Raw genomic sequence first — 23,878 nt, forward strand, 5'->3', positions numbered from 1 at the left:
CTTCAAAGAGGGCGCCTGGGAGGCAAGACCCACCAATACGTAGTCAGCATAAACACGAAGAGCAAAGTACAGTCATCCCAGGAGTCTGCCGAGGGGAGAGCGGATGGCCAAGCTGGAAGAGATGCGCCACAGGGTCCCCGGGCGAGCAGACGCTGGCTGCACGTCTGGTGCACCCGGGCACTAGCAGCCCGAGAGAAAAGGCCAGGCAACACTCTGCACTGGGTCTCCAAGCGCGTTCTCCGCGGTGGGAAGAAGGGCGGAGGCCCGCGGGGCCCTTCTCTGGACTTCTCTTCCCAGAGCGCGTCTCCGGGGGGCTGTCAGGCTCCCCCTGGTGACCCTGCAAGAGTGACCCTACGTCCCTGGGCACCCAGATTAGAGTCAAACAGGACCAACGTGCACCATAAGGAGGATTCAAGCTTGCAGAGCTGCTGTGGGTGGTCCAAGAGAACCCAGCTTAACACCAACTCTCAGAAGGTGCCGATAGGCGTAAAGCTCCCAGAAAGGTGCCTGGAACACCCATAGCAGCTTTCACACCATCTACCTGGAGTAAGGGGCTTCCCAAGGGGCGCCAGTGGGAAAGGACCCGCCTGCCAATGCAGGAGACACAAGAGACACGGGTTCCACCCTTGGGTCGGGAAGCTCCTCTTGAGGAAGAAATGGCAGCCCACTCCAGTATCCTCGCCCGGAGAACCCCACGGACAGAGGAGCCTGGTGGGCCACAGTCCGTGGGGTCGCACAGAGTCGGACACGACTGAGTGACTTAAGATGCACGCACGCACCTGGAGTAAGAGGGCCAGGTGCAGTCCATCAAGTGATTCTCTGGCCCCACCTTCACCCCCAGGGAATTCCGATCTCCTCCAAGACACTTCCAGAAAGGCCTGGGGGTCCCCAGGGAGTATCCCCCCAACACCCCTACTTAGTACTCGCTCGTTGGGCCTCCAGCAAACAGACCCGCCTCGCAGAGCCCCAGCCCTGCCAGAGCCTTTAATACTAAGTCAGCGTGGTATCACTTGCCGAATCAGGACTTGGCTGGATTACGGTAGCTACCCCCATGGGAGAGCGCCTGGCCCTTAGAGCCAAGCTTTCAGAGCAGCCTGACCCAGAATCAAAGCCAGGCAAAGCCACTTACTCACTCCGTGACGCTAGGCTGTTTGACCTTTTCGAGTCAGGTGTTCTTTGTAAATAATAGTAGCTATTCAGAGGCCCCAAGATTTTTCTTTTATCAAACACATAATTTACTAAGTGCTTATCAAATATGAACCTATCTAGTCCTCCAAACAAGCCTATGACGTCGGTGCTATGATTACCCTCATCTTAGAGAGGCCACCACAGCGCAGAGGGGCCAAGTAAGAGGCTGAAGGTCACACAGCTGGTGGACTGAACTGGCAGAAGCAGGAGGCAAACTCTGGTGCTCTCGCTTCTGAATCCTTGTCCTTAAGTACCGTCCTACTCAAGTGTTAACAGTCAAACAACTATTTTTCATACTTCTGTTGACATGAGAAATTTCAAACACACAAAAGTAATGAGGATCCCCTGTACTCAGCATTCAACCTAAGCAATCAACAACACTGCACTGTTTCAAAGTCATTGTTAATTTTCTTCTTAAACTTCAATAATACATTTTTTTCATTCTTTTTGATCTTGCTTAACTCATCGGTCATGTTGCAATAATTTCCTTTAGTGTCCTCAATCATAAAATTAAGACATCGGGTTCTTATGTTTATAAAGGACATTTACAATACGATTATTGTATATCTCTATGTATAGCTTATGGAGCACCTTTACTTGATTACTTTATTGGATTTTTCAGCAACCTCTGAAGACAGGCAGTGAGATTGCTAGGATTCCACTTTTTAAAATGGTCAGATGAAGCCCAGAGACTTTAAAGAATTTGCTCAAGTTCACACTGTTTGATTTTTTTAAAGGTTTCAGTTGATTGGTTCCCGGAACATCAATTTATAGTGGAGAAAATAATGGCTCTGGAATTCAGCAGCATTCAATTAGTACAATATATGATGTAAAATCAGAATAGTCATGTGTAGATAATGTGTTTGATCAAATATAGACGGACGTGGTCCATATAGGGGTGTGTGGGGGGGTGGGGTGGGTGTGTGGGTGTGTGTGTGTGTGTGTGATGACTAACCCACTGAACATGTATTCTCTTCCCCCTTCTAGACAGGATCACTCAGAAAAAAAGTGCCGATTACTCAGGTCGCCTTCGATCCTTCTGAATCCCATCAGCACCAGGATATTCACTGGAGTCCTGGATGCTCCAATTTTCCCCCAAAATTGCTGGCTTCTCTGGTTCTCAGGTGAGGGTGCCTCAATGTTATCAATGACCGGCTTCCCCTTTCAGGAAGATCCAGGAAAACCATCATTACTTTATTTGAACTCTGTTTCCTCTTGAAGGCCGTGTTGGAGATTTCATGATACACTTTTTACAAGAAGAATCATTTGGGCATGACCACTAACAAAAAAAAAAAGAATGTGCAGCCAAAATCGCTCCCCCCACTGCCACAAAGCCTTTTCTCAGTAAAATAAACACATCCACGGCTCCATGGCTTCCTTCCGTGTTTACCAATAAAATTCACTAAGAATATCGTACAAAATTCATTTTTAGTTCAAGGCTATCAGACTTGTAGCTTCCCTGTGGCTCAGATGGTAAGAATCTGCCTGAAATCCAGAAGACCTGGTTTCAGTCCCTGGGTCAGGAAGATCCCCTGGAGAAGGAAATGGCAGCCCACTCCAGTCTTCTTGCCTGAGAAATCCCAAGAACAGCGGAGCCTGGCGGGCTACAGTCCATGGGGTCTCAAAGAGTCAGACACGACTGAGGGTCTCACACACACACACACGGTCTACGGAGGCCTAGTTCTGGAGCTAGCACACGGATGTTTCCACATTAGACTTAAACAGCGAAGGGAAGTCTGTCTCTTGTGTCTGGAAAAATCATCTAAGCCATGCTTCTGTCCTCATATGTTTGCATTTAAAGTTTCTATGGTTTCCATGGAAATTACACAGAGACTTTTAAAGAAGAAATTCAAGAAAAGCCGTTCCTTTCACGTGTCCCATTACACGATGCAAGTCCCTGACTTCAGACCATAAGGCACAACGCCTGGAGCGGGGTTGGAATGCGGTCCATTTTGTTGAATAATAAACGAATGAATAGAATCATCTAGGCACCTGGTGAAGCCTGTGAAGTGTTACATCCTCCAAGACATTGTTAGGACTCTTCTTCCGTGTGTGTGAGACGCAATTTCAGTTAGAGATCACAGGTTTTTCAAATAGTAATACCTTGGGAATCTGTTCTAATGAATAAAGAGTAATAACATTGCATGAAATGGTTGATCATCTAAGGTTTTTGCTCAGCTGATAAGTTGTGTCCGACTCTTTGTGGCCCCATGGACTGCAGCACACCAGGCTTCCCTGTCCATCACCAACTCCCGGAGCTTGCTCAAACTCATGTCCATCGAGTTGGTGATGCCATCCAACCATCTCATCCTCTATCACCCCCTTCTCCTCCTGCCTTCAATCTTTCCCAGCATCAGGGTCTTTTCCAATGAGTCAGCTCTTCACATCAGGTGGCCACAGTATTGGAACTTCAGCTTCAGCATCAATCCTTTCAATGAATATTCAGGGTTGATTTTCTTTAGGATGGACTGGTTTGATCTCCTCACAGTCCAAGAGACTCTCAAGAGTCTTCTCCAGCACCACTACAATTTAAAAGCATCAATTCTTTGGTACTCAGCCTTTATACAAATAGGCATTTTTTAATAAAAGAAAAGATTTCCTGTTTTACTCTAAGTCTCTCTCTCATTTCCTCTTTTATCTTTTTTAAAACAGAAGATGAAGGTAACCTCAGCTTTTCTCCATCTACAAAATTGTAACTGGAGCAGGGGACATATTTTGCTTCCTCCTCATCCCTCAGTCCAAGTAAAATCCTGGTTCCCAATAAATGTTTATTCCATAAAAGAATTGTTTCACTGCTTGAGCCTCCACGTATCAGAGGGACACATCCTGATTTTGCTCTCTCTGAAATGCTTGGGTTCTTGATGGGATGTTTTCTTCCCTAAGGCTCTCTGATTCTGACTCCACAGATAACCAGCATCAGCAACATAGTGTCAAAATAGTTGAACCCTGTGCAATTTACAACATTTGATTGGCTCACAAAAGCAGTCATTTCAGAGAGATTAAAAGCCAATAGAATTATGACATAGAATTTCTTAAAGTGTGATTTTAACATCCGTCTGTTACAAACTTATCAAGTGATCAAAAAATAACAATGATGTTGGATATTGGAACAGCCTGATTAAGACACTGTATGAAATTCACACATTCAGAAATGTATCTCAACTCTTTTAATCTGGATTCTTATCAAGACTTTGAGAAATATTTCTAAAAATTGAGCACTCACTAGGCCATAAAGGACATCTCAACAGGTACCAAAGAACTGGTAAGACATATATACTATATTCTCTGACCATAGTATGATAAAATAAGGACTCAATTTTAAAAATAGTCAAAGTACTCTTGTATATTTAGAAATTTAAAAAGGTACCACATCTTGTGTGTATGGGCCAAAGAGGAAATCATGCTAGAAATTAGAAATAATGCCAGGCTCAACCTGGAAGGGAGGGGAGTTTGGGGAAGAAGGGATACGTGTGTGTGGCTGAGTCGCTCCGCTGTCCACCTGAAACTGTCAGAACACTGTGTATCAACTGCACCCCAGCAGAAAATAAAAAGCTTAAATTAGAAAAAAGAAACAGCGTCAAGTTGCTTTGTCCTGGCCTGATTTTTCCCATTTTATTCAGGATGCTTTACCATCTGATGTCACTAGTAATGGAGAAGGCGATGGCACTCCACTCCAGTGCTCTTGCCTGGAAAATCCCATGGATGAAGGAGCCTGGTGGGCTGCAGTCCATGGGGTCGCCAAGAGTCGGACACGACTGAGCGACTTCACTTTCACGTTTTACTTTCATGCATTGGAGAAGGAAATGGCAACCCACTCTAGTGTTCTTGCCTGGAGAATCCCAGGGATTGGGGAGCCTGGTGGGCTGCCATCTATGGGGTCGCACAGAGTCAGACACGACTGAAGCGACTTAGCAGCAGCAGCAGCAGTCACTAGTAAGCTAACAGAGCAGGCCTCAGGAACAAAAGAGAAAGTCTGGTTTTTAGTGGGGAAAACCATAAAGTCTTAATGAAATGGCTTATTTTTTAATAGCTTATTCATTTCATTCATTTGTCCATAGATTCTGTGTCTAGATTTTTATTCAGATGATACAGAATCCGCCTGCAATGCAGGAGACCCAGGTTTGATCGCTGGGTCGGGAAGATCCCCTGAAGAAGGAAACAGCAATCCGCTCTAGTATTCTTGCCTGGAGAATTTCACGGACAGAGGAGCCCAGCCGGCTACAGTCCATGGGGGTTGCAGAGAGTCAGACGGGACTGAGCAACTGATGCTAACACTTCCTGCACTTGACTCGCCAGGGCTCAAGTAAGAACAGTCGCTTCCAGCACATGGAAAAGTCAGTCCTTTCCTGTGTGGTTCCAAGGCTGCCTCCATCCAGGCTCTTTCGGAAGGATCTGCAAACTGTGGACAGTGGAGGGACACCCCTGGGAATATGAGAGACAGACAGATGGCATCTTAAGATGCCAGCACGGGTCCCCGACGACAGCACCCATCTACGTGAGCCTGCTAGGCAGTCCTGTTGAAACAGGCATCTCCACTACGAGGGGATGGGCTCCCCGGGAGGCTCAGTGGGAGAGAACGTACCTGCCGATGCAGGAGACTTGGGTTCAATCCCTGGTCTGGGAAGAGCCCCCGGAGAAGGGAATGGCAGCCCACTGCAGCGTTCTTACCTGGAGAATCCTATGGACAGAGGAGCCAGGCAGGCAATAGTCCGAGGGATCGCAAAGAGCTGCGTGTGACCTGAGCAGATCTGATCACGTCTCTTTTCAGTTCCAAGTCAACAAAAACACGGGAATAAGGCATCGTTCAGAACAGCCAATGCGTCCCAGTCACAGCTACACACACCAGAGCAGGGGATGTATTTTGCTTCCTGCTCATCCCTCAGTCTGAGTAAAACACTTCCCCACCATCAAGTGCTTGAGTGCACACGGGAGGGAAAAGCAGCGCCGAGGTCAGCAGAGCTAAAATCTCTTCTTCAGGACTCCAGTTCCAAACGGCTTAGGAATTCCACTGGCAACATCACAATGTCAACATTCCAAGCAAGTCCAGACCCCCTGGAATCAAGGGCTAGGACGCCAGAGAAAGAATGGCACGCGATCCCCATGAATCCTGGGATTTGGTGTAAGGGCAAAGGCTAAGAAGCCGGAAGTGAAGAGAGAAATTCCGTCCACACTACTGAATCTGAACACCATCCGAAGAATGTCCCGTTTCAGTAAATGGAAGGCCTACCAGGTCAGCAGAAGCTTGATGTCATATGACGACATCAGGTAACTATCCGTCCCTTTCTTCCTTTATGTCCCTGGAGACCCGCTCTGGGTGTCGGTAGCCGAGCTGTCCTTAAGCAGAGGGTTTAAAAAAGCTCACAGCTGCAGCAGCAGTCCTTGCAGTTCAATTCAGTTGCTCAGTCGTGTCCGACTCTTTGCAACCCCATGGACTGCAGCACACCAGGCCTCCCTGTCCATCACCAACTCCTTGAGTTTACTCAAACTCATGTCCATCGAGTCGGTGACCCCATCCAACCATCTCATCCTCTGTCGTCCCCTTCTCCTCCTGCCCTCAATCTTTCCAGCATCAGGGTCTTTTCAAATGAGTCAGCTCTTCACATCAGGTGGCCAAAGTATTGAAGTTCCAGCTTCAGCATCAGTCCTTTCTATGAACATTCAGGACTGATTTCCTTTAGGACGGACTGGTTGGATCTCCTTGCAGTCCAAGAGACTCTCAAGAGTCTTCTCCAACACCACAGTTCAAAAGCATCAATTCTTCGGTGCTCAGCTTTCTTTATAGTCCAACTCTCACATCCATACATGACCACTGGAAAAACCATAGCCTTGACTAGACGGACCTTTGTTGACAAAGTAATGTCTCTGCTTTTGAATATGCTGTCTAGGTTGGTCATAACTTTTCTTCCAAGGAGTAAGCATCTTTTAATTCCATGGCTGCAGTCACCGTTTGCAGTGATCTTGGAGCCCAGAAAATAAAGTCTGACACTGTTTCCACTGTTTCCCCATCTATTTGCCATGAAGTGATGGGACCAGAGGCCATGATCTTTGTTTTCTGAATGTTGAGCTTTAAGCCAGCTTTTTCACTCTCCTCTTTCACCTTCACCAAGAGGCTCTTTGGTTCTTTTTCACTTTCTGCCATAAGGGTGGTGTCCTTTAACAACATAAATAAGAAAATCGTTTCTCTTTTTCTTTTTTTTTTTTTGAAATTGGATGTCTTTGGGGTCCGGTAGAGGGGATGTGGACATTTTTCTTCCCGTATTAATTTCGTTTAAAGTTACTAGTGTAAAATTAACTAAGTAAAAGTCGTTGCAGGAGGTGAAATGCATTCAGCACCACTAATCTGACTCAATGTGGCCCCAAGGCCACAAGTGAAAAGTGAAAGTGAAGTCACTCAGTTGTGTCTGACTCTCTGCAACCCCGAAGACAAGGCTCCTCTGCCCATGGGATTCTCCAGGCAAGAACACTAGGGTGGGTTGCCATTTCCTCGTCCAGGGGATCTTCCCGACCCAGGGATCAAACCTGGGTCTCCCGCATTGCAGGCAGACCCTTTACCCTCTGAACCACCTCGTAAAGCATCCCTCTCGTAAGAAAGACTCGGAGAGGGCTTCGGAGTTTACCCAGAGCACAGTGGAGTGGAGAAAACGAAGTCGTTCACACCAGGGTCTTGCTCTGGAGTTCCTGGTCCTCCTGATGGCCGAGAAAAATCAAAACTGCTCGTGAAGGGGAACTTACTCTGATCCGGTCTGAAGCATTTCAGCTTGAGATGAACTCAGCTTTCTTTGGGGGCATGAAGGGTCAGCTCGAAAGCTTTTCTCCCGCGAGGGGTCACTCCTCCCGCCCCTTCCCAACACGGAGCCGAGTGCCGGGTCCTCGGCCGCGGGCGGCGCTCTCAGCGCCTGGGCCGGGCTCACTCGGGTGCAGCTGCTCTCACTGCCCTTGGGGCGCCGTGCTGGCCTCTGCCAAAGCCCAAGGTCCCCGCGGCCCTCAGACCACTCGGTCCCTGTGCAGGGCAGGCCCCCGACCACAGGGCTGGGCCAGGACTGAGCGCTCAGCACCCCGGCGACCTCTCGGCAGGGCCAGAAGGGTCCCAGCATCCATCTACCTCTGGCAACCCCGGCAGACACAGGGGGCCCCGGGTGGACCACGCTGTGCAGACTCTCCCGAGTCTGACGCCCCATCATCCCGCCCGGTTTGGTTAAACCAGGTGGAGTCGGGGAGGAGATGCCTGGAGGAGGAGGTGGTGTCTTCTCCGGGACCAAGCCGGTTAGCATCCTAGCTCTTTCCTCCCAGACACGGCCGCGTGGGGGTGGTCTCCACTTCCTCTTCCTGTGGGGTGGGCACTTCCCCAAAGCCACTTCCTCCAGCTGCTCTGCAGTAAGGCTTTCTTAAAACTTATTTTTTCATTGGAATATAATTACTTTACAATCCTGCGTTAGTTTCTACTGTACAACAGTGTGAATCAGCCATAGGTATACGCTAATCCCCTCCCTCTTGACCCTCCCTGATCTCCTCCGGCTCTGTGTATGTTAGAGGAAACCCTTAGGCATTTAGAAAACCCTTTCTGTCTTCACAAAGCCGGGTTTCTACCTAGCTGTGGATTCCTTGCCAACGGGAGATGAGGACTTTAAAATGACTTCACTCTCTCTGCTTTCTGCTTCAATAACCCTAACTGTCTCCAGTTCAGTAGAAGCTACATCAGCTGATGACTTACTGGATGGAGGATAAATCAAAGCGGCTTTACAAAGTTATGGGGGCCACACAGGGAGCAGGAGGAAGCAACACATAGCTGAGGCTGGTGACCGTGTGCGCGTCACCACCCGGAGATTTGAGGCCCGACAGTCCGAAGGCAGGCTCACCAAACCCAGACACACCAAGTGTGGAAAGTGCGCAGGGTACCTCCAGTTCAGCTTCCCGGGTGGGTCAGTGGTAAAGAACTCACCTGTCAATGCAAGGGACACAGGAGATGCGATAAACGGGGGTTTGATCCCTGGGTCAGGAAGATCCCCTGGAAGAGGGCACAACATCCCACTCCAGTCTTCTTGCCTGGAGAATCCCACGGACAGAGGAGCCGGGCAGGCTATGGCCCACAGGGTTGCAAAGAGTCAGACGTGACTGAAGCGACTTCACGCACGCGTGCAGCCTTCAGCGGAGATCTCAGTTCGCTCGAGACAGCCTCCCAGGGAGGAGCCAGCCCAAGGAATAAGTACTGCCATCACTTTCCTCCCTTCTTTCCATCCCCAGTGAGCATCCCAACCGCCTAAACTAACTGGACGCCAGAGGCAAGGGCTCCCCTGATAGAATCCATGGTGGGGAAGGATGGGCAGTGGATGGGCTGGACGAGAACCAGTCTAAAAGCTTTTCCTGACACAGCATGGAGAAGGGATCAAGTACCAGTGGGTGAAGGAGAAAATCTTATCGGTATTTTTCAGAGATATGATCTCCTTATAACATATGCCTGTCACATCCATAGTTCCGTTCCTGCCAGTGTCTAAGTGTCTGCTTCACCCACCCAAGTATGGATTTCAACCAGATGCCCACTGACCTGTGAAATGTTCTGGTGAGGATAACTGTAGTTGGCCCCAAGGGCTTCCTGCATGCCAAGCACTGTGGGAAAGCTTATTATTTCCTCCTCAAAAGAAACTTCAGGGGTAAGACTTATTATTAGCATCTCCATTTTACAGATGGGGAAATCGAAACTAAAAGAATTAGAAAATTCGTCCAAGGTCCTACGAGCTGGTCCACAGTCCATATGAGATAAAAGGCCAGGCTCTCCAAGATGGGTGGGCTTCCCAGGTGGCTCAGCAGTAAAGAATCCACCTATAATGTGGGAGACACGGATTCTCTCCCTGGGTCTGGAAGATCCCCTGGAGAAGGAAATGGCAACCCACCCCTGTATTCTTGCCTGGAGAATCCCATGGACAGCGGAGCCTGGCGGGCTACAGTCCACGGGGTCGCAAAGAGTTGGACACGACTAAGCAGCTAAACAAGAACAACAACTCCAAGACCTGCAGGGAACCGGGCAGGACACACGGGGCCTTGACGCCAGCGTCTGGATCATCGCGCCGGTCGCCAGCTGCAGTGGGGGGCCCCGGGCCACCAGATGGCTTTTCAAGAGCAGCTTGTAATCCATCTTGCATAGGAAAGTTCCCACTTCTGTGCAATTTACATTTTTTGTTCAAATTGATTTAAAGTATACAATAAGGAGGTCCAGTCTGCAAACCTCTGCTCGACTGTAACAGAGAAAACCCACCCAGGACCCCTGCACCTCCCTCCCAACTCACACACAACTGCAATGCTTGTCAACAGCCTTTCAAGAGCTGCAAACCAGGAACGTTTGTTTCCTGTCCAATAGGCAACCACTGCGTTTGCAAGTTTGATAATAAAAATGTGATAGTTTGTGATGACCAGTATGAACGGTCTCATGCTAAGAAGGTTACACGTGTCATTTCCTTTTGTCTTCACAACTACTCTGCAGCTTACATATATCTCATTATTCACGTCTTCCAGAGAAAAATAGAGTTCAACGATATTTTCAGAAATACTGTATGATATCACTTATATGTGGAATCTGAAAAGTGCAAAAAGCTAGCAAATATAACAAAAAAGAAGCAGGCTCACAAAGGTAGGGAACAAGCCAGTGGTTACCAGCTGGTAGAGGCAGGGAGAGGCGAGATGGGGTGGGGACTAAGGGCTACAAACTGTTAGATATAAAATAAGCTACAAGGGAAAAGTAATAAAAGAAGATACAAGGATATACTGTACAACAAGGGGAATATAGCCAATATTTTTGCATCACTCTAAATGGAGTATATCCCTTAAAATTGTGAATTACTGCATAGTACACCTGTAATGAGAAGGCAATGGCACCCCACTCCAGTGCTCCTGCCTGAAGAATCCCAGGGATGGAGGAGCCTGGTGGGCTGCAGTCCGTGGGGTCGCGAAGAGTCGGACACGACTGAGCGACTTCCCTTTCACTTTTCACTTTCACCCATTGGAAAAGGAAATGGCAACCCACTCCAGTGTTCTTGCTTGGAGAATCCCAGGGGCGGCGGAGCCTGGTGGGCTGCCGTCCGTGGGGTCGCACAGGGTCGGACACGCCTGAAGCGACTGAGCAGCAGCGGCATATCTGTAATTTGCACGATATTGTACAGCACCTGTGGGGCTTCCCAGGCGGCTCAGCGGTAAAGAATCTGCCTGCCAACGCAGGAGACGTGAATTCCATCCATGGGTCAGGAAGATCCCCTGGAGAATGAATGCGTATCACAACCCTCAAGTCTTAAACTAGATGACTGTAGGGCTAAGGACACGACTGAAGCTCTCTGACTCCCAAAATTAAGCTTCTTCTACCAAAAGTAGAAGACTTTCCCCTGCATGGCTCTGAGATTCTAGGCACACACACCAGAAATCCGCTGGGACAAGTTTTTCTTCCAAGTGGGTCACCAGTGATAACCGCAAGTGAATGCATTTTGCAGTGCAGGCTGCTCACCAATCATTCAAACATCACGCTCGCTAAGAGCACCACGGACACCTTTAGAACCAAACAGAAAGGGAGATAAGCAAAGCAGAGCATGGAACGGCCTGTTCTCAGACGCCAGCAGGCTGGTGGAAAAACAAACAATCTGCTGAAAATTACTAGGAAGGCAGAGACCTACCGGAGAAATGCTAAGGGGAGCCTCTGTACTTTTTTGGCTTTTTCAATCCCTGATGTACAGAGAAAATGTCATTTTTAAAGAGTAGCTTTAAAAAATGGGTTCCGCTTGCTGGAACTGAAAGGATCACATTAAATAAGTAGCTTGGATCATCCCTACTGGGCTTCCCTGTGGCTCAGGTGGTAAAGAATCTGCCTGCAATACAGGATACACTGGTTCAGTCCCTGCTCTGGGAAGAGCCCCCGGAGGAGGAAATAGCATCCCACTCCAGTGTTCTTGCCTGGGAAATCCCACTGACAGAGGAGCCCGGTGGGCTACAGTCGATGGGGTCGCAAAGAGTCAGACACGACTGACAGCCTGCCTTCTCTCTGAATGGCTTGTTCTTAACCAGTTTGTTCTGGGGGGACACACTGCCTCATGCAGGATCTTAGCTCTCCAACCAGGGGTCGAACCTGAGCCCTCCGCAGTGGAAATGCAGAGCCCTAACCACGGGACCGCCAGAGAAGGGCTTGAATGTCTCACTCTTATCATTCAGGCCTCAGATCCAAATTCTCTTGCCCAAAGAGGTAGACCAGTCCATTCAGAAGGTTGTCGCTGTTCAGTCGCTCAGTTGTATCTCTTTGCGGGCCTGTGGACGGCGGCATGCCAGGCCTCCCTGTCCCTCACCATCTCCTGGAATTTGACCAAGTTGGTGCCCATTGAGTCGGTGATGCCCTCCAGCCATCCCAGCCCCTGCCACCTCTTTTCCTTTTGCCTCCAATTCCCCAGCAATTCAGAAGGTGGCCCTCACAATGACTGCCTCTGCCCCTTGTTAGTTTCCCTTCCAGCACTTTTCACAAAGGACACCCACTCTCTTTAGATATTCACTCACTGAGGCTCTTGTCCCCACTCCACCCTAACACCCAGCACAGCATCTGCAACACCGCAGGGAACAGAAAACAAGGGCTGCATAAACAGAGCCCCAGGCCCCATCCTGCGGCGCCGACAAAGCGCAGGGCAGACTCACAGCGAAGGGAGCCGGGCCACCGCCTCGAGTGAGAAAGCAAAGAGCCAGCTCCACCTATAAAAACATGCGTTCAGTTAAGATCACAGGAGATAGCTCCTAACTGATTATGCTGAGCTGGGGAGTGAGATGCAAAGAAAATAAACACATTTAATTGAAAACAGATGCAGAGCAGTCCGTCCCCCATGGGTGACTTGACGGAGGCCCTCAGACGACTCTTCTCGCCAACATTTTACGAGCATAATTTTATATGCCAGAATACGTTCTCATGAGGGGACATCTCTCCCCCCACCAGTCACTCGATGGTCAATCCATCTTGACAAGGAGTCCTGAGGGTCCGTGCTTATTTGCATTTCTGCCCAGGTCTGGTAACTGGTACTGCCCAGCTCCGACTTCGTAAGTAAGAATCCGTAACAGAGGGACACGGTCTAAGATCCTTGAATAGGGCACGAGAGACACTATAATAGCATCTTTATTGAGTGTTGATTTCCTTCCTGTGCCAAAACACGCCTCCGGGTGATGGGTTCAAATGATACAGCTTGCTAGCAAAGCTGGAGGTTTCTGGTGATCAGACACAGAGCAGATGTCCCCTGAGTGCAAGAATGTTGTTTTTCCAAACAACTGCCCAGCGACTCACAGCTGCACCACAGAAATGGCCGGAGCTGCGTCTTTGCCGAGGAGCAGCCGAGACGCCCAACGAGCGCACAGGGGCTTCAGAACCCGTTAAACTCATCAGAGAAAAGCCGCATGCTTTTTTAAGGTTTGGAGAAAATTCCAGGTGCCCGTCCAACCTCAGGGAGGACAGTTCGATGCCTGGTGTTAACCCAGGGCTCCCAGAGGGACACAGTGGTATCTAAATCTTAACATTCTCTTCTAATTATCATATCCAGGACGTTGGGTTTCAGATGCAACGCCTCTGGCTTTCAGGGAAGAACTTAAGCTCGCCAGAGAGGTTACCACTTCGTGCTTCTTCAGATGCTAACCACAAAATGCAAACGCAAAATCATGTCCTCTTTTCTGAGCCTTAGTGTAGCTGGACACTCTTGATGAATCTTGGATCAACCTTCATTGGTACAAGCAGCACCCTGACTCTCTGATCCTGACCGACTCTGGGTGTCCCTGTGGATCTGAGGTGTCTTAATTGTACCTCCATCTCTCTCTTCCACATAGTTGATATTTTTGATCTACTGTCTTTTATTCTCCTCAACCTTTACCCTATATTTTGTCCTCTACCCATCCCTCCATCCATCCACCCACCCAGGCATCCACCCATTCACCCACCCATCTCCCCATCCGTCCATTCTTCCATCCACCCAGCCACCCATCCACCCATCTCCCCATCCATCCATCCCTCCATCCATCCACCCACCCATTCACCCACCCATCTCCCCATCCGTCCATCCTTCCATCCACCCACCCACCCATCCACCCATCTCCCCATCCATCCATCCCTCCATCCATCCACCCACCCAGGCATCCACCCATTCACCCACCCATCTCCCCACCCGTCCGTCCGTCCGTCCGTCCGCCACATGAACTGAGCGTCGGTCTCTCGCCAGATACAGCGCTATGTGCTGGGGATACACTGGTGAACAAGATAGCGTCTAAGCCCTCGTGGAACATAATACCTAACAGTGGAGACAGGCACGAAGACGGGCCATTTACTGCACTTGCGGTCATTGCTAGAATGGAGATGCTTAGAAGGGGCTGGGGACCAGAGGGAGGGCAGGTCTATACGGATGGGCGGGAGGCAGGAGGTGTCATGGACCACTCCATGGAGGACTGACAAGGAGGAGTCCCCAGGAGGATGGGAGCACAAACGAGGAAAGGGGGACAGTGTGGCATGCCAGGCAGAGTGAGAAACTCAGCCCGAGGCACAGAGACCCGGGCCCTGGGATGCCCGGCACTGGGCGTGGGGAGGGGGTGGGGAGGAAGCGGGCAGGGCTGAGTCACAAAGCTCCTGGTGGGTCCTGCCAAGAGGGATGACTTGGAGGTTTGAGGGTGACCCGAGAATTGTGTTTGATACTCCCCCCAAATAACCTTCTTTTCAACTGGTCTGCCTGCAATGCAGGTTGGATCCCTGGATCAGAAAGATCCACTGGAGAAGGAAATGGCACTCAGTGTTTTTGCCTGGGAAATCCCATGGACAGAGGAGCCTGGCGGGTGTAGTCCATGGGGTGGCAAAGAGTCAGACACGGTTGAATAACTAAATAACAGCAAATATTAAGCTTACCCCATAAAAAAGAAATACTAGCTCTTAAAAGTGTCCTGACTTGTAAGAACTTTTCTTTCATTCATATACATGGATGTGTATAGATATGTATGTGTACACGCGCGCGCGCACACACACACACACACACACACACATACACGCACATACACGCACGCACGCACCTGCTGTCTGATCGCCCTGCTGCTTGGGCACTGGACGCGTCCACTCATCTCTCCGTCTACTATATGCAAGGATAAGGGATCGCATCCATCCGTTTTCTCTCCAGTTTACATTCTTTTTCCTGAAGTTAGGCTCTCTGTTCACTGCTTTCCACTTAAGCCCGCAGGCCAGGCCCCACGTTCAGGGCAGTTGACGCCCTCAGAGCATCGGCGCTGATGGGGGTTTTGTGTTTAGAGCGCCCCGTGAGAGGAGGAAGGAGAAGAAGGAAGCCCTGTCTGAAGAGCAGCCCCGGCCCCTCGGTCAGAGGCTGCCGAAGAAGGAAGGAGCCCAGGTCACGGGCAACAAGGCCAGGGACACGGGCGACGGCAAGGCTGCGGAGGACGGCGCTTCTGTTGGCAAGAGAGAGTCCCGGAAGGACGCCAGGGGTAAGGCCAGCCATCCTGGGGAACCTGCGGGCTTTCTTTCATTTCAGGAACTGGGGCTCGGGGGCGAGGGCGGAGCTGATGGGATGGGACCCAGGGAATGGAGGCGGGCAAATTCAGGTTATAAAATGCAAGTCTGCAGAGCTACAGTGCTCAGGGCTTAGCGTCCAGCCCCAAGGCTCTCACTTCTGCATTTAGGTCAAACCCAGGGCTGGGCAAAAGCGGACCGCTCCCAGGGACCCTGACGGCCAGGCAGGGCAGGGGGGTCAGCAGCCACAGATTGCAGGTGCCTCACCCTCAGGGAGAGAGTCTGCTTCTGGCCAAGGACACACGAGCCCTTCCCCGGCATGCTGCCTTCATGTCTGGGGACTGAGCTCTTCCCACAAAGCAGGGACCGAGCCGGGCACGCCTCATTCAGGCAGGAAGAGGTCGGCTGCCAACAAGGCATCTCTTCGAGAATGGGGGGCAGACACACATCCCTGGCGGTCCAGCGGAGAAGCAACCAGGTTGCAAAGCAGGGGACTCAGGTTCCACTCGCCACAGGGCCACCAAGCCCGCCCGCAGCGGAGAAGATGCCCCAGGACGCAGCGGAGACCCGACACAGCCAAACTTCTAAAAACAGGGCGGACGGGGACGCGTCCCCTAGTGCCAGCGGCAGACACCAGAGCGGGGCCGCGGTCGGGAGCTGGAGCTCAGAAGAGAGAGGAAGACAGAGGGGCAAGGCATCCCTGCGTTTCCATCTCCTGCTGTAGCCAAAGAGGCCGCGCCTTCCGCAGAGACGTCCCCGCGATGCTTCTGCTCAGCGTGCCTCCTGGGTGCAGGAGAGAAAAGCGGGGGCTGTTTCCAAGGTGAAAAGTTATCTTCAGGCCTCACTCACCGACTGGATGGTGCAATCCTTTTCGATCATTAACTCAGAGCCGTCACTTATACCGAGTCCCAAACAGAGTGACAAATTCCACGCCAGAGCCAGGGTTGCATAAGTCCTCCTGACTGCCTCCTGTTCCCGCTGGCGCACAGAATCCAATTCTGTCCACACAGAATCAGGAAGGGCTCTTACTGATGCAGACCCAGCTCACGCTTTGCAAATTGGTTTCTAGTCCCTGAAAGTCTTCCTGGTTTCAGTCACGTGGAAGCCAGTGAAAACTGTGAAGAAGAGAACCAGATAAAACTGAGCTTGGAAAGCTTTTGCAAGCTTTGCCAAGCCTGGTCCTGCCCCCCAGCACTGAAACTAGGCCTTAGGAAGCTTTGTGAGGGGACTTCCCTGTGGCCCAGTGGCCAAGGCTCCATGCTCGTAATGCAGGGGGCCTGGATTCAATCCCCGGTCAGGGAACTAAGATCCCACATGCCCCAACTAGGACCTGGAGCCACCAGATAAGCAAATAAAAACAACATTTTAAAAAAGGGAGACTTGTGGGAAAGGGAAAGAGGAGAAATACAGCAAAAGTAGGAGAGAGGAGACAACTTATCTTAGGATAACAGCTTCAACCTTGAAGCAAAGCAAGTGCAAACTCCTCGTCTCCAGCGGAATTCAGGATGAGTGTCAACGTCGAAGGCACAGGAGACAGACATCCAGCTCCTCCTGTCTCCCAGCTCAGATGCCTTCTAAGGGTCTGTGCACGAGCCCACAGCGTCCCAGACCCCTGCACGTAGCCGAGTCGATTCTCCCCGGGCTTCCAACCTTCTCATTCACCTTCCCCCCCAGCTCTGCGTCGAGATCAAAGCCTTGGTGCCGTGCATCACTCATGAGCACACTCCGCTGCGTGACAGGGACTCCAGGGAGCGTGTAGGGCACAAAAGTGGGTTCATTCTGTCATTCACTTATCTGGCGAGCACCCACTCTGCTCCAGACACTGTTTCAGGTGCTGAAAACACCTCAGTGAATGAAAACCAGAGGCGATCGTCCACAACACAAATGCAGAAATCATTCAGATGAGAGACGAGGGTAGCACGGACCTGAGTGGAAACAGTATCAGAAAGGTCCCCCTCTGAAACATGCGGTGCTCCGGGAAGGAGTTCACATGGAAGCCCACACGTGTTGGGCTTCCCTGGCGGCTCAGATGGTAAAGAATCTGCCTGCAGTGCAGGAGACATGGGTTCGATCCCTGGGTCAGGAAGATCCCCTGGAGAAGGGAAGGGCAACCCACTCCAGTATTCCTGCCTGGGAAATCCCATGGACAGAGGAGCCTGGCGGGCTACAGTCCATTAGGTCGTGAAGAGTTGGACATGGCTGAATGACCACCCCTTTCGCTTTCACACATGTTAAATCTTATTGTATGTGCCTAGATGCTCTGTTGATAGACTGACAATATATCCATGATTAATGACATAAAATATATAATTTATACTTTATCATTAAAAAAGGCTTCCCAGGTGGTTCAGTGGTAAAGAATCCACCTGCCAGTGCAGGAGAGGCAGGAAACGTGAGTTCAGTCCCTGGGTCAGGAAGATCCCTGGAGGAGAAAATGGCAACCTATTCCAGTATTCCTGCTGGGAAAATCTCATGGACAGAGGAGCCTGGGTAGGGTAGAGGGGGTCACAAAGAGTTGGACACGACTAACCAGCTGAGCATATCATTAAAATAACACAGTAACACAGAGAATGCATTTATGGACCATATTCTATTCTCCAACTCATCTCCAGCCTCTCAGAGCAGTGTGGGCAGAGGGAGAATTTGAACGCCACTTTCATCTACATATGGTCCCATCTGGGCCGAATCAGTGACCCCAAGAAGTCAGGGCTTAGTCCCCAAGGGGCCGGTGGGAGCTTTGGAAGCATCGTGGGGGCCTGCCTTTCAGACTCTACTCCGTGTGAGCCGGGCCGTGTCTTACTTTCCTCCCACTTGACAGTGATTAGGACTTTCTTCCATTTGGGTTTTTTTACCCACTTCTGTCCCTGGAAGGCTCCGGAAATTACACAGCAAGTTTTCCACCAGATGCTCCTACAGCAGCCGACAGTCCCTCACAGCTGCCCGGCTGCCCTCCCCACATGTCGCAAGCCTGACGTGGCACAGCGGAAGGGAGACTCGAGCCCACGGCCCTGCCGCCTGCGGAATGCCCAGCTCCAAAGCCAGGTTGCCTTTCACAGCCTGGGGAGGCGCCTCTAAACTGCGGGGGGTTCCGCCAGGCAAGAGGTCCCGGCAGGAAATACCCAGACGTGTAAGATGTCAGGGTAGAGTGGTGAGGAGGGGGAGACGGAGAAATGTTCCAGAAGAAATGGGCTTGCTTGGAAAAGTGTGGTTTCAGCAGCGATTTTTGGAACCTCAGTGCAGAGAATAGCGGGAGCGTCTGCATTTGGGGAACCGGCAGGCACTCCCAGCCCCGGAGTCACGTGCGGCATGAAATCTGAACCACAGCCCTTGCGTTCGACTGCCTCTGCTCGGGGGGTATCTGAGATCTGGAAGACTGCAGGCCAAAGGCGCGCTTGCTCCAGCGCGTCAGGGTCAGCGGAACACAACACCCGGGCCAGCACCGCACAGTCCGGCCAACGTGCTCGAGACCGGAAGGCTGATCAGAGCGTGGCTCGGTTTTCTCAGAGAAGAGCAGATGGCTGAACGAGAAAGGAGGGCAGAGAGCAAAGGCTCAGAGAGGGTGGAGGTCCGCCCCTCACACGCGGCTTTGTTCACCTCACCCTACATCCTGGCGCCCCGGTTCTTCTTGGGCAAAATGGAGCTCACTATGCTCAGCTTGCAAAGTCACTTCAGTCGTGCCCAATTCTTTGCGACCCTATGGACCATAGCCCTCCAGGCTCCTCTGTCCATGGGATCCTCCAGGCAAGAACACTGGAGTGGGTTTCCATTCCCTTCTCCAGGGGATCTTCCCCACCCAGGGACCAAAGTCAGCTCTCCTGCATTGCAGGCAGATTCTTTACTATCTGAGCCACCAGGATGGGACCATATTTAGACGAGACTGGCGTTCAAATTCTCCCTCTGCCCACACTGCTCTAAGAGGCTGGAGACAAGTGGAACAGAGCATGGTCCATAAACGCATTCTCTGCAGGAGTGTTTTTTTAAACCAAGCCTCACCCAAACGAGCCTCCCTGCAGCTTCCTTTGTTGGTTCTAGTTCCATCCACAGGGATGGACAGACGAGCTTGACCCTTCTTCATGCCCCTGCCTGACTCATTCATCTTCCATCTAACCAACCCCTCTCCTTTCAGTCACGCCCCAAAGAACAAAGGGCGCTTTAGGGTTTCCACACCACCGTCACCACTCTCCTCTGAAGGAGACACAGTGGGTCCAGCTGCCCTTGAGTTCAAGGGTTCACCTGTGATGAGATAAAGAAGAGAAAACTGGGCCCATTTCCTTCTTGTTCCAGATTCCTTGTCTACTGATGCAGGCGGGGACCTTGCAGACAGCTTCTCAGTCACTCAGTCGTGTCTGACTCTTTGCAACCCATGAACTGTAGCCTGCCAGGCTCCTCTGTCCATGGGACTTTCCAGGCAAGAATCCTGGAGTGGGTAGCCATTTCCTTCTTCAATCCACTCACACAGTTGAGTTCAGTTCAGTCGCTCAGTCATGTCTGACTCTTTGTGACCCCATGGACGCCAGGCCTCCTTGTCCATCACCAACTCCCGAAGCTTGCTCAAACTCATGTCTATCGAGTCAGTGATGCCATCTAACCATCTCATCCTCTGTTGTCCCCTTCTCCTCCCACCTTCAATCTTTCCCAGCATCAGGGTCTTTTCCAATGAGTCAGTTCTTTGCATCAGGTGGCCAAAGCATTGGAGCTTCAGCTTCAGCATCAGTCCTTCCAATGAATATTCAGTACTGATTTCCTTTAGGATGCACTGGTTGGATCTCCTTGCGGTCCAAGAGACTCTCAAGAGTCTTCTCCATACCACCATTCAAAAGCATCAATTCTTTGGTGCTCAACTTTCTTTATGGTCCAACTCTCACATCCATACATGACTACTGGAAGAACCATAGCTTTGACTAGATGGACCTTTGTTGGCAAAGTAATGTCTCTGCTTTTTAATATGCTGTCTAGGTTGGCCATAGCTTTTCTTCCAAGGAGCAAACGTCTTTTAACTTCATGGCTGCAGTCACCCTCTGCAGTGATTTTGGAGCCCAAGAAAATAGTCTCTCATGGTCTCCACTGTTTCCCCATCTACTTGCGATGAATGGTGAGACCCGATGCCATGATCTTAGTCTCCTGAATTGGGTTTTAAGGCTCACGGTGGGCAGCAAATTTGTCCTGCCACCTGTTTTCCTAAAGCTTGCAAACTAGGAAGTGTTTTCCTGTTTTTAACTGGCTGATGAAGAAATCAGAAGAGGACTATTTGGTGACACAGAAGAATGACCCACAAGTCAAAATGTCGTGCCCACGAATAAAGTTTTATTGGGACACAGTCAGCCCCACCCACTCATTTGCATATTTGCATACTGTCTGTGGCTACTCTGGAGCTGTGATAGACGAGATGGCCCACAAAGGCTTAAATGTTTATTATCAGGCCATCGGCAGAGAAAGTTCTCCAACCTCCACACTCAAGTCAAAGAATAATCCTGCACAAAGGCAGAAAAGTGAGAGGCTTACTTAAGTCATCCTTTAATAAACCAAATTAAATGACCGTGTCAGAGCCCCTAAGAACCTTCTCTACTCAGTTAAACCCCCAGAACAAGAATCAACTCCACCTGTGTGGCCTCAACTCACGAACAACGAACGTGGCCTGTGACACACCCACCAAGCTGGTCACATTCCAGAAAAGCAAATCGGATCATGTCACAAGGGTTCCGTGGGTCTCCTAACAAGTGCTTTCATTCTGGGCCCTGGGGTGAGGGTCTGCTTCTTTCTCAGCCGCACAAGCCGCCTCCTCGTTCTGCTGGGGTCACACAAGGACAGATGAGCCCTGGTCGCGGTGGGAAGGAAGGGGCCGGCGTCCTCTGCAGTGCCCTTTCTCTCCTCACCCCCCAGGAACAGACTGGCAGCTGCCAGTCCCCCTGGGACCTGTTTATCCACCTTTGGTCTCGAGTCTGAGCTCCGTGAAGGCTCTGGGACGAAGCTGGGAGCTGACTCCTCCGACAGCGAACAGGTTCCGGATACACAGCGTGAGTCTCCCGAGGGTCCGTTTCTTCCTTCATCCTTTGCAGGCCGCACAGCGAGAACGGGCTCCGTCCAGGGCTGAGCTGAGCAGAGTGCTGAGGCCAATGCAAACCAGAGGAGCAGGAGCGGGCGGTGTCTATCCCTCCCCCATGTCCCTGTCCAGCCCTGGCACCTGGGGAGACCAGGGCAGGGGAGAAAGGGAACCCCGAATGCAGGTCCTAATGCCCCCAGCAGGACCCTCACCGGGGATCCCCACAAAGAGAAAAGCAAAACCCTCAAAACAGGGCAGTCTCCTGATGGGCCTAAAGGTTCCTTCCACCTCAGGCCTGCCCTGTTCCTCCCCCACTCACGGTTACCAAAGGGAGGACGCTGGCCGGCAGAGAGAAACCGGGAGCCGGGATGGGCACTCGCGCTGCCATACACGAGGGCGATGACCCAGGGCCTCCTGCGCAGCACAGGGCCCTCTGCTCCAGAGTCTGTGATAAACTGTGGGGAGAAGGAATCTGGAACGAAAAAAGGTGCCTGCTTATGTGCACCGCAGGGCTTCCCCGGTGGCTCAGATGGTAAAAACTCTGCCTGCAATGCGGGAGACGCGGGTTCGATCCCCGGGTCCGATCCCCGGGTCAGGAAGATCCCCTGGGTTGGGAAGATCCCTTGGAGGAGAAAATGGCAACTGACTCCAGTATTCTTGCCTGGAAAATCCCATGGACAGAGGAGCCTGGTGGGCTACAGTCTGTGCTGTTGAAAAGAGTCGGACACGACTAAGCTACTAACACGTGTAACTGAATCACTTAGCCATATACCTGAGTCTAAGACAACATTGTAAGTCAACTACACCCCAGATAAAATTTTAAAATAATAATGATCTGCCACAGAGGCGGGTGATGAGTCAAGGTCCCATAGAGAGAGCTCACGCCCTGACCCTCCAGCCACTGACCCACTGACCCAGCGACACATGGGGGGTTAGGGTTGGTGTGTGCGTGTCGGGGGGTGGGTTGCCCCTTTGATCTGCATCCCGGGGATACAGAAAATGAAGAGAGGGACCCGGAAGCCCAACTCATGCACGGGAGGCCTGAACGAGAGCTGCCCCTTCTGAAAAGCCCCGCCTGCTCTCGCCGTGAGCCCGAGGCACTCGGGAACCTTCACTTCTTGGGCTCCTTGCACAGGTGCACGCAGCCCACCTGACCCAGCAGGGCCCCTTCCAGAACTTCATGGACCTGAAGACGGAGAAGAGGCTGGCCGGCCGCAAGGAGCGTCGCAGCCGCTTTGGAGACATCAACACTCACAAGTGCTATCAGTTTGGACAGATTTTCTGCCCTTTCCAGGCCCTCGCCACCACGGTGAGCAAGCTTTTCTTCCGCACAGGGCTGTAACATCTTTTAGTGAGAACCAGGACAAAGCCCAGGGCTTCCTTTCTTTGGAGGGGATTCATTAGTCAGTTCCGGCCACAAAACAAATTACCCTGAAGCTCAGTGCTTACGGAGGCAAGCATCTTTGTTTCTCCCTCGCCAGCTTACAGAGAAATACGTTCATTCCACTTTTGCTCTCTGCAAGTCCACGGGGTAGGAAGAGTAATAATTGAGAGTAATCCTAACTGTCACGAGGGACTAAATCCAGCCTACCTACAGGTCTGTGACCCCAGATTTAGGGAGAGAGCTGAAGGCAGGTGGCCACGGTTGTGTTCAGCAACACAGCCGTTTCCAGAAGAGGAAGAGGTCTGGGGAGAGGGGAATCTTTTGTGATACAGGATGATGGTTCTGGTTCCTTCTTCCTCACCTGTCACCTTCAGGACCCAGGTCAACTCAAGTCAGACTGTTCCAGGAGGCAGGCCCTTGGGACTCTCACTGTTACGTCTTTGTGGTACTTCGTAGAGCTACAGTCTTACCATTCTAAAATCTGAGTGTGCGTACGAATCACTTGGGGGGCATCCCTGGTGGCTCAGAAGTAAAGAATCCGCCTGCCAGCCCAGGACACACAGAGACGTGGGTTCAGTCCCTGGGTCAGGAAGATTCCCTGGAGAAGGAAATGGCAACCCACTCCATTATTTTTGCCTGGATAATCCCGTGGATAGAGGAGTCTGGCGGGCTACAGTGCATGGGGTTGCAAAGACTCAGACTTGACTTAGGAACTAAAACAACGGAATGAGTCACTTGGGAAGCTTGATAAACATGCAGATCCCCCAGGCTT

The 23,878-nt window shown here is 51.1% G+C and overlaps 1 protein-coding gene and 1 long non-coding RNA gene across 2 annotated transcripts in view; one reads left to right on the forward strand and one right to left on the reverse strand.

The window, feature by feature from the left end:
- Positions 1–23,878, reverse strand: part of LOC138414577 (uncharacterized) — a 69,273-nt gene that overhangs the window by 25,884 nt on the left and 19,511 nt on the right. The window lies entirely within an intron of this gene.
- Positions 5,447–23,524, forward strand: LOC138414575 (uncharacterized). Its single transcript, XM_069542248.1, has 5 exons — positions 5,447–6,453; positions 15,467–15,657; positions 21,563–21,696; positions 22,858–23,038; positions 23,331–23,524. Exons 1-5 carry the CDS (start codon positions 6,386–6,388, stop codon positions 23,441–23,443), a joined length of 687 nt encoding a protein of 228 aa, XP_069398349.1. The 5' UTR covers positions 5,447–6,385; the 3' UTR covers positions 23,444–23,524.

The sequence above is a fragment of the Ovis canadensis genome, chromosome 11, assembly GCF_042477335.2.
Source record: "Ovis canadensis isolate MfBH-ARS-UI-01 breed Bighorn chromosome 11, ARS-UI_OviCan_v2, whole genome shotgun sequence".
In the NCBI taxonomy this organism is placed as follows: domain Eukaryota; kingdom Metazoa; phylum Chordata; class Mammalia; order Artiodactyla; family Bovidae; genus Ovis; species Ovis canadensis.

What these genes read in the sequence shown, in the direction of transcription:
- LOC138414575 (XM_069542248.1), top strand. Translation starts at nt 6,386, where the DNA reads ATGTCCCGTTTCAGTAAATGGAAGGCCTACCAGGTCAGCAGAAGCTTG. An exon ending in GTCCCGGAAGGACGCCAGGG is followed by an intron (nt 15,658 to 21,562) that starts GTAAGGCCAGCC and finishes CTCACCCCCCAG; the next exon opens with GAACAGACTGGCAGCTGCCA. An exon ending in CCTCGCCACCACGGTGAGCA is followed by an intron (nt 23,039 to 23,330) that starts AGCTTTTCTTCC and finishes GGTCTGTGACCC; the next exon opens with CAGATTTAGGGAGAGAGCTG.